The sequence below is a fragment of the Microtus pennsylvanicus genome, chromosome 13, assembly GCF_037038515.1.
Source record: "Microtus pennsylvanicus isolate mMicPen1 chromosome 13, mMicPen1.hap1, whole genome shotgun sequence".
NCBI classification, from domain to species: domain Eukaryota; kingdom Metazoa; phylum Chordata; class Mammalia; order Rodentia; family Cricetidae; genus Microtus; species Microtus pennsylvanicus.
This window is the reverse complement of record NC_134591.1, coordinates 937,856-954,840: the sequence shown is the minus strand read 5'-3', so window position 1 is coordinate 954,840 and position 16,985 is coordinate 937,856. Positions and strand designations below refer to the sequence as shown.

The 16,985-nt window shown below is 40.2% G+C and overlaps 1 protein-coding gene across 3 annotated transcripts in view; it reads right to left on the bottom strand.

Annotated features, from left to right (window-relative positions):
- Positions 1 to 16,985, bottom strand: part of Kiaa1958 (KIAA1958 ortholog) — a 178,700-nt gene that overhangs the window by 81,777 nt on the left and 79,938 nt on the right. For all 3 annotated transcript variants that reach the window (XM_075944840.1, XM_075944839.1, XM_075944838.1), the window contains exon 2: positions 811 to 2,005. In XM_075944840.1, the coding sequence (XP_075800955.1) occupies positions 811 to 1,981 (1,171 nt within the window). In that variant the 5' untranslated portion in view covers positions 1,982 to 2,005. The remainder of the gene's footprint in view (positions 1 to 810; positions 2,006 to 16,985) is intronic.

Here is a 16,985-nt window from a genome sequence, read left to right as displayed (position 1 = left end):
TCCCAAACGTATGCCCTGTTGAGAGGGACTAAATTTGCCAAAGTGTTCTGCTTTCTTTATTCTCTGTGTATCTATTCACCCTTGTCCATACACCTACTTATGTCCTCTTAGATTTGAATTATAGATGTCCAAAGAATGCGCATCAAACCCCCTGGCTCAAATAAACAATGGATATTTGAATTAAAGAGCACTAGAATGTTAGAAGTGCAGAGGTAGCAGCTATGAAAAGCTCTACAAACCTCTCAATGTGAATGTACTGAGTTAAGCTGGCCTTCTCCAGAAATATATGTTATCTGATTTTGTTAAGTTTTGAGAGATGGGATCAAATACTTGTTTAAGAAGTTACCTGTTTCTTTTATAAAATCAGTTTAAATTATCACACTAACTAAAATGAATGGCAATAGGAAACTGGATCAAATAAAAAGTAAGAAAAAATATTATCATATACCTTATTCAATATCAGTTGGCTTAACTACCTTGATACCAATAGGAAAAAGAAATTTTTTCAAAAATAGATTTACTATAAAAGCTCAGCTAAGGTTGGATATGAACCTTAAATCTAGCCATCAAAAGCACAATCTTCCAGTTGCCATCTTAGCCCTAAGGTGTACTACCAAATGGAAAGCCTTCTTCAGATAGAGTTCCTCCACAGTATTCATTACATGTAAAACATTTAATTATTTCTGTCTTCCTGACAATGAAAAATGACTGCATCCTAGCAAACTAAACCAATGGTCTTAGAAGTGCTGACGGCGCAGAATTCTCTAAAGTATGCGGATGAGGGATTTATGGTCACCTCGTGTTCCATACCTGGAATGCACTGTGCAGTGGCTTCAGTGGTTATGGTTGGAGCGACAGGAGGCTGCTGTTGACTGGAGCTCACTTCAGGCTCTGTGTTCACTGAGGGAGAGAGGGCTACCTCACAAGATGAGACCTGGCTAGGCAAATGGGGCAGGAACTCCTCTGAAGCCACCTGTTCATCCTGTCCAGGCAGTTGAAGGGCAGACAAAGGGATACTGATCTGTTTGTTAGGATGTGATGTGCTCACAGGCATCTGCATGGTCACCTGGTGGGCAGTGCCATGGGCACCAGCGGGTCCTCTGTTTGGTGAAGCCAGTGATACCCTAGCAGTCTTTGGGATGATTGGTCTGGAGATCACAGAGGGGGATGCTGACATTATCTGTGGGTCTAGCTCTGCACTGATGGCAGATGTTACATGGGGAATCAGTTTAGCAGACTCTACACAGGAGGGACCAGCATGAGTTTGAGGCTTGGGCTTTGCCATCTGTGTCAAGGAAAGGGCTGGTCCATCTACCCCTCCAGTCAGCTCTGCATTTGCTACAATGTAATAATCTTCAGGAATCTCTTGCTTGATTTTCTTGATGATGACATCACTACTGCACTCATCAACCATCTGTCCCTGGGAACTTGAATGGATGGAAGATGGGACTATTCCTGGCCTTTTACGAGCAATACTTTGAGGCCTCTGGGTTTGGGGTTCAAAGTCACTGTCTTCATCTGTAACAGAAGACTCGCAAACCATGTCAAACAGTGTGTTTTCATCTTCATACTCCTCAACAGCTTCGTCCAGTTCAGAGGGCTCACTGCAGTAAGAGAAGTCACAGGAGTCTCTGGTTCGGCTACAGTCCAGCTTTGCCTTCACGGGTCTCCCAGGGTATCTTTCCACAGGGCTAGTCTGTGTCTCAGAAGGCACCCCAATTATACTGGGACTATCAGAATTAAAACTTCGGTTGTCCTGGAAACAAACCCTCTCTTGGGACCCAGCTCTGCAAGTAGCTGTTAGTGGCCAGTGGTAAGCATGGCCAGCACTGCAGCCCCACATTGCAGTCAGGTTCCCATGGGAACCTTCAGAAAGCAAATGTTTCAGGTTTGGAATGAGGCTGCAAATGGTCCCATGGCTGTGGGCCCAGCTGACCAACTTGGACAGATTCTCAGATGAGGTATGAAGACAATCCTCCATGTTACAGGTTCAGCAGTGTCTTTCCTAAAGGGAAATAATCAGAATGAGAAGCTGTTATTACCTAAGACATTCTCACATAACTAATTCTTTCCAGCCATAATCACTTGGAATAAAAAAGAAATAAACATCTAAACTACATGTAGATACCACTACTGCATAAGAACAGGAATTGGAAAGATGAAAACAGCTGATTGTACACACAATATGGAATTGGAAGAAAAACTTATTAGTTTTCTTCATTGCTAAAATTCCTGCATAGAAGAAAAGAAACAATGAAGAGAGAGAACTGGGCAGCAGTTGGACGCATTTCTTCATGGTGCATTCTCCTTCTGTAGTAACAGGTTTATTTGCTCAGCCCTTCACTAACTAAGAGGATTGCTCTTCCAATGTTACAATCTAGTAAACTTCATTAAAACAAAGTTTGGATCCATTGTAAGACGAATGTCAGAGTAGGAAAGTCAATCTGCTGGACACTAGAAAACAAGACAAGTGAGAACCAAGGAGAGAATGAGGCACTAAACTTAGCGACCCAAGGAAGAAAGTCTTCGAAGAAAAGGAAGAACAGGCTAGAAGGAAATATCCTGTGGAAGTAGGCGGTGGGCAAAGCAGCCGGAATAGAGCCTGGGGTTCTTGCCACATCAGAGTCATTCCAAATTCCTGAAATGGAGGCTATGAGTTTGAGGCCAGCCTAACCTACAATCTGATGAAGTCACTGTAATAAAATTATAAATCAACACTACCTCCAAATGCTAATGCAAAAATTCTTGACAAAGAATTATCAAAGGGAATCCAATAATGTAAATATAGGTTAACACATTGTTACCAAGCAAACATACCCCAGGAGTGAAAAACAAGACAGACAGACAGATAGATACATAACAGACAGATAGATAAACATAATTCAAGGTATTAACAGTTGATGGGAGAAAATCTAAAAGATCACTTCAATAGACACGGGGTGGGGGGAATTAATCCTTTTAACAAACTAATAATATTTGGCAAATTCCCCAAATGGACAAAGCACGTCTATGAACATCTATAGCTAATATTTACATTTAGTGTAGAAGAATGACGACCTTAAATTATACTTAATGTAGAAGAACTTACCTATTATCACTTGTACTCAACACTGCACTGGGAGCCCTAACCACTGAGGAAAGGTAAAAAGGGACAGGGAAAGGGAAGTAGAAGTAACGGAGGAGTAAGGTGAGAGGGAAAGAAACCAAACGGCTCCTGTTTGGAATGGGCAGAGTTCTTTATGTTTACAGCCCGAAGGAACTGGAGCATCTACTGGAAAATATTGCTGAATTTTGCAAAAATAACAGGAATAATTATAATAAAAGATGTTGAGGACTTCTATACACTCAAGAGTTCAAAGCAAGCTGGGCATAAAGGCACACACCTTTAATCTCAGCACTTGGAAGGCAGAGGCAGGTGGTTCTGTTGAGTTTACAGAATGAGTTTCAGGACAGCCAGGGATACCCACAAAAACCATGTCTTGAAAAACTTAAAAAAATATTAAAGCACAAAACAATAAGAAAACTTAAGCATGTCATAATAAATAGATAAACCAAATTAGTATGTTTCAAAAGTTGACATAGTTAGGCTGTCTCCTAATCCATATATATGCCTAATGTAATTCCAACCAAAAAGGCATTGCAGGTCACAAAAATATTTTTGGGACTTTATCATAGAGATAACAATAAGGCATTATGTGATTTTAAGTAAGACAGTGGCTTTAGAGTCATTCTGATTATAGGATGAAAAGATAAGACTAGAAGTAAGAATTCAAGTGAAATGTAACAATAGCCAACCTTGAAGAGTGGCAGAGGGATGGAAAAAAGAGAGTAGATCTGAGCACTACGTAGGAGGATGAGAAGAACTGGGGGTGGGGGAGGAGGAGGAGAGGAAACAATATTCACACCATGCTAACTAGCTTATGCCTGTCTCAAGAAAACTGACCAGGGCTGGAGGATGAAGGCTCAGTTCCCAGCGCCTAAATGGTGTCTTACAACAGTCCTTAACTACAGTTCCAGGGGATCCAGTGCCCTCCTTCTGGCCTCCATAGCTATGGGCTAAAATTTTTGTACCATATAAAGATTTGTCACTCATATTGGTTTAATAAATGCTAATTGTCCAGTAGCTAGGTACGAAGTATAGATGGGGTAACTAGACTAAAATTCTGGAAAGAGGAAAGGCAGAGATGTTGTTACCAGCCAGATGCAGAGGAAACAAGATGAGGATGCTTCACTGATTAAAGATACCAAGCCAGGTGGCTAAACATAGACAAGAATTATGGGTTAATTTAAGTTGTAAGAGCTAGTTTATAATAAGCCTGTGCTAATAGGCCAAACAGTTTGTAATTAATATAAGCCTCTGTGTGTTTCTTTGGGACTGAATGGCTGCGGGACCCAGCGGGACAGAAACTTCTGTCTACACTCCACAGGCATGCATGCAGTGTACTTACATACATGCAGACAAAATACTCATACACATAAAAGTAAATAAAATCTTTGGCCGGGCGGTGGTGGCGCACGCCTTTAATCCCAGCACTTGGGAGGCAGAGGCAGGTGGATCTCTGTGAGTTCAAGGCCAGTCTGGTCTACAAGAGCTAGTTCCAGGACAGGCTCCAAAACCACAGAGAAACCCTGTCTAGAAAAAACCAAAAAAAAAAAAAGTAAATAAAATCTTTAAAAAACAAAACCTCCTAATAGTTCAAAATTCACAGTGAGTCTAATTATTCAGTCTTAATTATTACAACTTGCACTGAATAGAGGTCTTCACTCTATAACATCAGAAAAGGACAAAGGCATTGCATGTATTCCAACTTTCCCACTCGCTGTATTATCAGATCATATTTAATGTAGTGTTCCTATACTCTCTGACACAAGACATGGAGTAATCAAGCTTCCTCTGCAAGCCGAGCTGCTAAGGGAGAAAAGCAACTAAGCGTCATACTCAGTTGTGAGGCTCAAAGTCACAGTGGCAAGCATAGCAGGATATCTCCCAAGGTTCAAGAATACTTTTATCTTGGGGTAAGCCCTGCTCAGAAGCATGGAATGCATTTCTGGTCTAGAAAACCTAGTCAACTACTGATGGCTGGTGAGGCCACGGAACCTAGAGAAGTACTGCTACCTTTCCAAAGAAGGGGAATCTCGTCCTTACACCCATGGATGAGTGTACTTCTTGCCCCTCATCAATGAAGCTTCTTTGTGCAGAAGACAGAATCCATTACAGAAAGCCACAGTTGAATAAGATACAGAGAACAACTGACTGTAAGATACAAGGCCCCAACTGATAATCCAACACAACCCCTGCACCCACAGCTCTGGGAATATCAAGGAAAAGAGGGAGAAAAGGTTCTAAGAGTAGATGACTAGGGGGTCTGCTTTAAGATTATATGGCAGGGAAACTACACTCATGTCTCAACAGCATGACTACTTAAACAAAACCTGAACAATAACAACACCAGTCGACACACAAACAAGGACAGAAGGACTCACAAGGCATAGATGAAGAACTACAGCTGATTAATAACTGCTGAGAGAGGGAGAATTAGTCTTCCCCAGGGTGGAACCCCAATTGGATATCAATTTGTTGGCCCTAAAAACATATACATACAAGCAATAAATGGACTCAGTAGCTTGTATGTATATGTTTATACATATGTAACAATAAAAATTAAAAGAGGCCATAAATTTGAAAGTGGGAGGACTTGAGAGATGTTGAAGGGAGGAGGGGGGAATATATATGAAATTTGAAAACAAGTAAGTCTGGGACCTCAGAGAGAATAGGCCTGAGCTAGGACCTATGTGGGTCTGGGCGTTCGTCTGGGATATCAAAGGGAATAGGCAGGAACCAGAAACCTCTGTGGGTCTGAGTGTGAGTCTGGGACCTCTAAGGGAGTAAGCCTGAGCCAGGTCCTCTGTGGATCTGGGTATGCCCGAGACTGGAAACTCTAAGGGAGTAGACTGGAGCAGAGTCCTTTATAGGACCAACCCTAAGCCAGGGACATTTACAGAAACAGGTCTGAGCCAACATCCTAGGCTAGAGCAGGCCTGAGACAGCAAACTCCAAGGGAGTGGAGCAAAGCCCGGGAACTCTGAGCAACCTCCAGGAACATGGAGTGACCAAAGGGGTAACTAGAACCGTGGCACTGACTGTACCATGAGGAACAACCATCTGAGCCTTGGATTCACTGGAACCTAGAAGATTAATCAACAGAATCACAGACAGCCCAAAGACACCTATTAGAGGAAAAGATGAGTAGAAAAGGTAAGAACACACACAACACCACAAAGAGCAACATGACACCAGTAAAACCTAAAGACCCTACAACAACAAGACCTGAACAACCAAATATAGATGAAGCAGAAGAAAATGAGATAAAAAATAACTTCAGGAGAATGTTTAAAACTCTTAAAGAGGAAATGGGAAATTCCCTCAAAGAAATAGAGAAAAAGACAAACAAAAAATTGGAAGACATCCAATAAATAAAACCAAGAAAAAGAAATCAAACATATGAAAGAAACTATTCAAGACTTGAAATTTAAATAGAGACAATAAAGAAAACACAAGCCAAGGGAATTATAGAAACAGAAACCATGAGACAATGATCAGGAACCAAAAATGCAAGCATGAACAGCAGAATACAAGAGATGGAAGACAGAATCTCAAGCACTGAAGATACAATAGAGGAAATAGATGCGTCAGTTAAAGAAAATATTAAATTTAACAAAAGTTCAAGCCAAAATATCCAGAAAATATGGGACACTATGAAAAGGCCAAATCTAAGAATAATAGGTATGGAAGAAGAAGAAGGTCAACTCAAAGGCACAGAAAATATATTTAACAAAATTGTATAAGAAAAATTTCCAAACCTAAAGAAAGATATGCCTATGAAGATAAAAGAAGCTTACAGAACACCAAATAGACTGGATCAAAGAAAAAAAAGTCCCCTCGTCACATAATCATCAAATCACTAAACATACAGAATAAAGAAAGAATATTAAGAGCTGCAAAGGAAAAAGGCCAAGCAAAATATGAAGGTAGACCTATCAGAATTACACCTGACTTCTCACTGGAGACAATGAAAGCCAGAAGGTCATGGTCAAGCCTTATGCAGATATTAAGAGACCATGGGTACCAGCCCAGACTACTATACCCAGCAAAACTTTCAATCACCATAGAAGAACACAATAAGGTATTCCATGACAAAACCATGACAAAACCATATTTAACCTAGCCACAAACCTAGCCCTACACAAAATACTACAAGGAAAACTCCAACCCAAGGAACTTGGCTACATTAACAAAAACACAGACAATTGATGGTCTCATAGCAGCAAATCCCAAAGAAGGGGAAAACGCACAAATTCACATCATCAACAATGAAAACTAAATTAACAGGAGATAGCAATCATTGGTCATTAATATCCCGTAATATAAATGGGCTCAACTCACCTATAAAAAGGCACAGGCTAACAGATTAGTTAAGAAAACAAAATCCATCCTTCTGCATATAAGAAACACATCTCAACCTCAAAGACAGACATTGTCTAGAGTAAAGGGTTGGGAAAAAATATTCCAATCAAATGGACCTAAGAAAAAAGCAGGTGTAGCTATCCTAATATCGAACAAAATAGACTTCAAACCAAAATCAATCAGAGAAAAGAAGGATATTTCATATTAGTCACAGGAAAAATCCATCAAGAGGAAATCTCAATACAGAACATCTATGCCGCAAATACAAGGGCACCCTCATATGTAAAAGAAACACTCCTAAAGCTTAAATCATATATTAAACCTCACTCTAATAGTGGGATACTTCAACACTCCACTCTCACCATTGGAAAGGTCAGTCAGACAAAAAATGAACAGAGAAATAAGGGAACTAACAGATGTTATGACTCAAATGGACTCAAAAAAGACATCTATAGAATATTCCATCCAAACATAAAAGAATACAACTTCTTCTAAGCACCACATGGAACCTTCTCAAAAACTAACCACATACTTAGTAACAAAACAAACCTCAACAAATATAAAAAAAACTTGGAATAACCCCATGTGTCTTATCAGATCACCATGGTTTAAAACTAGAAACCAATAACAATACTAACTCCAGAAAACTCACAAACACATGGAAATTAAACAATGCTCACCTGAATCATCAATGGGCCAAGGAAGAAATAGAGGGACAAATTAAAAACTCCCTAAAATTGAATGAAAATGACTACACAACATACCCAAATGGCAATCTTACCAAAAGCAGGTAGCCTTGAACTCAGATCTGCCTACCTCTGCCTCCTGAGTGCTACAGATTCAAAGCAATGCCCATCAAAATCCCAGCAAAATTCTTCAGATCTTGAAAGAACAGTACTCAACTTCATATGGAAAAGCAAACACCCAGGATAGCCAAAAAAATCCTATACAATAAAGGAACTTCTGGAGGGATCACAATCTACTTCAAACTCTACTACAGGGCTACAGTTCTGAAAACAGCCTAGTATTAGCACAAAGACAGACAGAAGAGCAATGGAACCGAATCGGAGATCTGGATATTAACCCACACATCTTTGAACAGTTTATTTTTGACAAAGAAGCAAAAAATATCAAATGGAAAAAGAAAGCATATTTAACAAGGGGTGCTGGCATAACTGGATATCAGCATGTAGAAGAATGAAAATAGATCCATATCTATCACCATGCATAAAACTCAAGTCCAAATGGATCAAAGACCTCAACATAAAGCCAGCCACACTGAACCTCATAGAAGAGAAAGTAGGGAGCACACTTGAACACATTAGCACAGGAGACCACTACCTAAATAGAACCCCAGCAGCACAGGCATTGAGAAAAACAATTAATAAATAGGACCTCCTGAAACTGAAACGCTTCTGTAAAGCAAAGGACACGGTCAACAAGACAAAACAACTCTGAGATTCTATCTTACACCTGTAAGAATGGCAAAGATCAAAAACACTGATGACAACTTATGCTGGAGAGTTTGTGGGGAAGGGGAACACTCCTGCATTGCTGGTGGGAATGTAAGCTGGTATAACCCCTTTGGATGTCAGTGTGGTGATTTCTCAGAAAATTAGGAAATAACCTTCCTCAAGACCCTGTAATATTTTGGGTATATATCCAAAGGATGCTCAATCGTGCCACAAGCAAATGTGCTCAACTATATTCATAGCAGCATTGTTTGTCATAGCCAGAGCCTGGAAACAACCTAAATGGCCCTTGACCAAAGAATGGATAAGGAAAATGTGGTACACAATGGAGTACTACACAGCAAAAAAAAATAATGACATCTTCAATTTTGCAGACAAATGAATGGAGGTAGAAAACATCATTTTGAGTGAAGTAACCCAAACACAGAAAGACAATTACTACTTGTACTCACTGATAAGTGGTTTTTAAATATACAGCAAATAAAACCTGCCCACAAATCACAACAGAGAACCTAGACAACAAAGATGATCCTGAGAGACATATGTAGATCTAATTTACATGGGACATAGAAAAAGACAAGATCTCCTGAGTAAATTGGGAGCATGGGGACCTTGGGGGAGGGTTGAAGGGGAGAGGCAGGGAGAGGAGCAGAGAAAAATGTAGAGATCAATAAAAATGAATAACAAAAAAAAAGAGAAAGAAAACAGAAAAAAGTGGTGTTTCCATTAGTGGGCATGAGTTGACATACTTCATGCTTTTACTGTCCATGCAAAGAAGTACAGTAAACAGAAAATCTGAAAATACTTTCTCACAGTAAGTGATGCATACATTCTTAAATTGCCTTTAAATTTGCAGCGCTTCATTTTGGAGATGTTTGAGACTTAGAGAATAATGATGTCTTTCAAACAAAGAATCTATCCTAGATGCTGAAGACATAGCCCTACCTCGTAAGTAAACTAAAGGCAGGCTGGTCCTAGATTTCTGAGAACAGAATGAAAATTAACATATATCACCTCTACCCAAAGGTTTGGTCAACTTCACCAGCATCCTCCATGTGAAGAAAGCCCCCTGTCAGTTGCCACTCCTCTTCTTTTGACTCCCTAGCTCTCAACTGTTCTTTGTTCTTCGTCCCTCTTTTCCTTTGACTCCCAGGGTGCTGTTCTACCATTCTTGTTTTGTTTGCTATGGCTCCTCATTTCCTTCCTACTTTTAATTAGTAGTGTTTTCTTTCCATATTACAGTTTCACTAGATAGTGTTCTTCTCCATCCTTGATGATCTGGCTTTCTGGCAGAGCTAAAATACAAAGCCTTAATAGCTGAGATTATCCTCTCAGCTGCTCAAGTTCACTCTAGTGGCCATCCATCGGACTCCAACTTCTGTTTTTGTCCATCCAAAGGATCCAACAGGACTGGTTCAATTCTGAGAACTCATTCCAGCCAGTGGTTCTCAAAATTACTCTTTTACAAAGCTTGTCATTTACAGCACTGTAACCCTTCTGAAACTTAGGGAAGATGATGAAGCAGTCAGACAAACGTGTGTTTTCTTTCTTATGCACAGTGTGACCTTTTAAAATGTGGTAACACTTTGCCTACAAAGTCTTATATAAATTAACTCACCATGCACAAAACTCAAGTCCAAATGGATTAAGGACCTCAATATAAATCCGAACACACTGAACCTGATAGAAGAGAAGTAGACTGCAACACATGGGCACAGGAGACCACTTCCTACATATAACCCCAGTAGCACAGACAATATGAGAAACAATGAATAAGTGGGACCTCCTGAAACTGAGAAGCTTCTGTAACGCAGAGGGCACAGTCATTAAGACAAAAAGGCATCCTACTGATTGGGAGAAGATCTTCACTAACCCCGCTTCAGACAAAGGTCTGATCTCCAAAATATATAAAGAAATCAAGAAACTAGGCATTAAAATTCTAAATAACGCAATTAAAAAATGGGGTACTGAACTGAACAGAGAATTCTCAACAGAAGTTCAAATGGCCAAAAGGTACTTAAGGTCATGTTCAACTTCCTTAGCGATCAGGGAAATTCAAATCAAAACAACTTTGAGATACCATCTTACACCTCTCAGAATGGCTAAAACAAAAAACAATGATAGCCTATGCTGGAGAGGATGTGGAATAAGGGGAACACTCATCCATTGCTGGTGGGAATGCAAACTTGTGCAACCACTTTGGAAATCAGAAAATTGGAATCAACCTACCTCAGGATCCAGCATTACCACTCTTGGGAATATACACAGGAGATGCCCAATCATACTACAAAAGATTTGTTCAGCTATGTTCTCAGCAACACTATTTGTAATAGCCAGACCCTGGAAACAACCTAGATGCCTCTCAACTGAAGAATGGATAAAGGAAGTGTGGCACATCTACACATTAGAGTACCATTTAGAGGTAAAAACAAAAACAAAAACAATGACATCTTGAAATCTGCATGCAAATAGAAATTGCTATCCTGAGTGAGATAATCCAGACCCAGAAAGATGAATATGGTTATGTACTCACTCATTAGGGCACTCTAGCCATAAACAAAGGACATTGAGCCTATAGTTCAAAACCCTAGAGAAACCAAATAATAAAGTGAACCCAAAGAAAACCATATATAGATCCTCCTGGAAATTGGAAGCAGAGAAGATCACTGGGCAAAGGTTGGGAGCATGGGGGTGGGATTTGTGGTGGGGTGAGGGAAAGGGGAGAGGGGGGAGAGAAGGGAAGGATTGGGGAGAGCTTGGGAGAGTGGCAGGGTTGAGATAGAGGAAGGGTGGATATAGGAGCAGGGAAGAAGATATCTTCATTAAGAGAACCATTTTAGGGTTGGCAAAAGACTTGGCTCTAGAGGGGTTCCCAGATGTCCAAGGGGATGTCCCTAGCTAGGTCCTTGGGCAGCAGAGGAGAGGGTGCCTGAACTGGCCTTGTCCCATAGTCACACTGATGAATATCTCGAATATCATCATAGAACATTTGACAGGCGATGGATGGAGATAAAGACAGAGACCCACATTAGAGCTCTGGACTGAGCTTCCAAGGTCCAGTTGAAGAGCAGAAGGAGGGAGAACATGAGCAAGGAAGTCAGGATCGTGAGGGGTTGGTCCACCCACTGAGACAGTGGGGCTGATCTAATGGGAGCTCACCAAGGCCAGCTGGACTGGGACTGATGGAGCATGTGATCAGACTGGACTCTCTGAACATGCCTGACAATGAGGGCTGACTGAGAAGCCATTATAATGGCACCGAGACTTGTTTCTACTGCATGTACTGGCTTTTTGGCACCCTAGTCTATTTGGATGCACAGCTTCCTAGGCCTGGATGGGAAGGGAGGAGAGCGAGTGGAGAGGGGGAGGGGTATGAGAGGAGGGGAGAAAGTGGAAATTTTTGAATGGAAAAATAAAAAATACATAAAAAATTCTTACATGAAAAAAAACCTAACTCCTGATCATCACTGGTTCTCAAGAAGGGATGATGTATCTGTCTTATTACTGTGAAATATTTATCTCATTCTAATAGCTCCTGTCTTCTGACTGATTTTAGGAACAAAGTGACACGTGCTGAAAGTGATGCTAATTGTTCCAAAAGAGCTGGGTAGACAATGGTAGCAGTGGAGTGTGAGTAACCTACTTTTAATCATAAGCTACTCAGAAACTCTGAAATAGTTTTAAAAGACACCAAGATGGTTTGAATCTCAGAATACTGTTAATGAGACAAAACCCTCCAACTTGGAAGTATAGTATTTATTCTAGAAAATACTAAAAAAATACCATTTTCCTAAGAAATGTAAAGAAATTTAAAAAAGTGATTATTTGGTTGAGTATTATGGTCCTTTCATAAAAGCACACAAAATTTCACTTTCTCATGAATTTCTAGATTTTATATTCTGATATATTCATCTATTTTGCATCATCTGGGCCGGGGAAACAGTTTGGTCAGGAAAGTGCCTGCTGCTCAAGCATGAGAACCTAAACTTTGAACCCAAGAACCACAAACACATCAGATGCAGTGGCAGCGTCTGTAACTGTAGCACTGGGAAGCAAGGGACTCTAAGTCCTGAACTCACTGCATCTGCCCCGTCAGTGGAGAGCAATGCACTCTCACAAACAACGACAACACGCACGCACACATGCACACCACTGTCGGAAATCCCTGTGGGTGACTATGTTTTTATTTCCGGAAGGCAAATCTCTCTTATTTTCTTGTAAAACATTTTAGCTTACTTATGCTTAACCATTTTTAATTCTAATTTTCATTGTAAAACTTCTATTTTAAGAATGATATTCCATAATTATTCTGAATACATTTTTTCAGCTAAATTAAGAGTATTTGAAGTTTCATAATTTGAATGTATATCAATTTTGTCAAATAGTAAATAATATGTTACTGAATGAAGAAAAAAGAAATAAAAGAAGGAAGCCATAACTGCTCTTAGGGGGTTGAGATTTTTATTATACAGATAAGGGAGAGAAAGAGACATCCGAGAGTTCATAGTGGATATGACCAGCACACTGGCCGTGGCCATGTGAGGACACAGGGGAAAGGAGGGAGGAGAGCCAGGAACCAAGAGGGCAAAAGGGGCTGGGTAATATAGGAATCAGAGAAGCAGGACTAGAGTTTAGGGTAGGGGGCAGGGTATGCCAGCCAGGAGGACCCTTTAATAAGTAGGAAATAAGGGCAGCTGGGAGAACTTAGAGGCCAGAGTCCTCTTTGATTTGTTAATAGCTTGTTTGTCCTGTGTTTGAGACCTTGTCTACAGATCTTACATTGCCTCTGCTAATTTCTCCCAATTTCATTACTCACAATGCTCCTGGCATTGTGGTCTCACTAGTTCTTCTATGGATCTGCCTAGTCAACAGATGACACCTTAGTAAATGGCTTCACTATCTTGTTGGCTGCTAAGACTGAACAGAGTTAGAGTTGTTGTTGGTTTTTTTTTGTTTTTTGGATTTTTTGAGGTAGGGTTTCTCCGTAGCTTTTGGTTCCTGTCCTGGAACTAGCTCTTGTAGACCAGGCTGCCCTCTAACTCACAGAGATCCGCCTGCCTCTGCCTCCCGAGTGCTGGGATTAAAGGCGTGCACCACCACGGCCCGGCTGAGTTAGAGTTTTAAATTTATTAAATTCAGGAATTTGGGGCAGAGAGAATGGCTCAGAGGTTAAAGATGCAAACTTCAAGACCTAATTTCAAACCACAGGATCTGCAGGAAAAGTGGGATGTGATGGCATGTATCTGTAATCTGAGCAACACGGACAAGAGTGGAAATTTCCTGGAAGCTCCCAGGCAGCACAGCCACAGAAATAACAGACCTACTTTGGCATGGTGGAAGGCAAGAATGGACTTCTGATAGCTGTCCTCTGACCTCCATATCACTGTATCATGTGTATGCCCATACCCACAATACACAATTTTTAAAAAAAACATACTTGGCAATCTTTATACAAATATACTCCTCAGAATGGGCAGTGGTGCAGCATTTTCAGGTGTTTTGTTGCTCTGTGACCCTTCTGAAAGCAATAGACGCCTTGCCCACACCTGTCTATCACGTCTATAGTGCCTAGAACACAAAACATTAAAAAAATACTGATCAAATTCAGTGGTCTCAGGATTCCATTGTTTGAAATGTTTACCCTCTGTTGTGTCCACCTGTCAGCTTGGCCTACTTTGCATAGTCCCTCACCAGCAACAATGATCTGAGAACCTGAGAACACAGGTCACTGTATGAAGTGGGCAAGGGAAGGGGAGTGGGCCAAGATCTTTCAAGACTGCACCATCTTTTTTTTTAAGTATTTACTTATTTGTATATTTCTCAGTGTGTAAGCAGCAAACTTTTTAAACTTCTATGCCAGTAGCCACCTGGTTTTGAAGGCAACAGATTCCTGCCCTAGGTACAGACTGAGTAGGAAGAGACATATTAACAAGCCTCCCTTGAAACCACCAAGACAGAATCTAACAGACAGCTGAGGTCTACTTAAGGGAAATATGATGATGTGATGCTGTGATGTGTGCTGATGTGTGTATGTATATGTATATGTGTGTGGTGTATGTATGTATTTTACATAGGGTCTCTCCCTCTATGCAACCCATGTAGGCTTTGATCCTCCTGTTTCTGCCTCCTAGATGCTAAGCTTACAAAGAATACACTAGCTTGTCCAGGTTTCTGTGTGTTTTCTGAAGTTCACGTGGTGGTATGTGATCCTCTGTGAAGTCACACTCAAGTTTACTCTCCACTGTAGTAGTATTAAGAGGTGAGGCCCTTGAGTCAAGGCTAAGTATGGTTTAGCCCACATAAATAGTGTCTTGTAGACAGAAGACATAGGCAGTTTTTGTTCTGCTTTGGTATCAGTTGAGGACACAACATTCAGCACCTGCTTGCATCTTTTCTCTTCCACTTCCTGCCATGGGAGGATGCTGCTACAGGGAGATGCTATCAGTGAAGCCAGTCCTTCTTACTAGATACTTCCTACAGCACCTTTATCTTCACCTTCCTAACCTTCACACTATAAAAATACATTTCTGGTCCTTGAAAGCCTCTCAGTCTCATGTGTTTTGTTATAGCAGAATGAACAACTCAAGTACTTGGTCATAAAGAGACACTTAGTAAAGCCCGAGGGTAAATACTATGATCTCACCCAGTGTGACATGAAGCTAATCCATCTATCCACCCCAATTCTATATAATTTTTAATGATACATTAACTATAATAACCAGGCCTTGGATTTTCATTATTTGATTTGATTAGCTTGACTTCACTTATTGATTAATATATTTAACAATAAGCATCTTTTTATATTAACTTTTTTAAGAAAAAATATTTTATTTTTATTTATGTGTGGCTGTATGTGTGCCCAAAGAAGTGAGAAGAGGGTACTGGATTTCCTAGAGTTGGAGGCATAGGCAGCTGTGAACCGTGTGGGTGCTGGGAATTGAACTCAGGTCCTCTGCAAGAGCATCACAGAGCCTTCTCTCCAGTCTTAGATCACTTTTCAATACATTTCCTTTTGTGATAAATGCCTAGACACAGAAGAACAATAAGATTTAATTCTTTCAGTCAAACCACCTTCAGAATAGATCTACATGTCTTCCTTATAGATGTACCTGTTTCCTTATCGCTCTATCCAATTATGTTTGTTGTTGGTGGTATCTCGTTCGTTCCCAGCTGCCCAAACCATGAAATAATCACTCAGAAACTATATCATTTACAATACTGTTTGGCCAATAGCTTAAGCATATTTCTAGTTAGCTCTTACATCTAAATTTAACCCATTTCCATTATTTTATATTTTACCATGAGGTTGGTGGCCTACTGGCAAGGTTCCACCTAGCAGCTCACGTCTTTCCCCTCTGGTGGCTACATGGCATCTCCTGACACCACCTTTTTTGTCCCAGCATCAATATAATTTTCCCCACCTAGCTCTACTCTGCCCTATCACAGGCCAATGCAGATTCTTTATTCATTAACCAATAAAAGCAGCATATACACAAAAGGACTGCCTACATCATACATTATCTTAAATTTTTTTTTGCTAGCTTTCAAAGTATAATGACACCTGACTGGCTATTTTATAAATGTAGAAATCCTCATTTTATAAATATGTCTTGAATGTTTACCATGATTTGTGAATAATGTGAGCAAAGATTGTCCAGCAAGGTTGTTCTCTCTCTTATGCAGAAAGCATCACTGGTCCAATAGTCAAACAATCCTAAGGAGAGGCATTTACTATCAATACTGCGATAATGGTGCTATTTGACCTTTCTAAGCAGTATTTGACCTTTGTGAGATGTTAGAGAAGATTTTGAGAACTGACATCAACAATGAAGATAACAGCAACTGCATACAATGACATGAAGCTCACTATCTTCCCAAGACAACAGATTAGATATAGTCATACAATGACCTTTAGTGAGAGTTATTATTTTCATTTTAAAGGGAGAACAAAGTCATAATGCTCAAACCCAGTAAATAAAAGGAGTTAGGATTTCATTTAAACTGGGTAGTTGGTAGCACACGCCTTTAATTACAGCACTTGGGAAGCA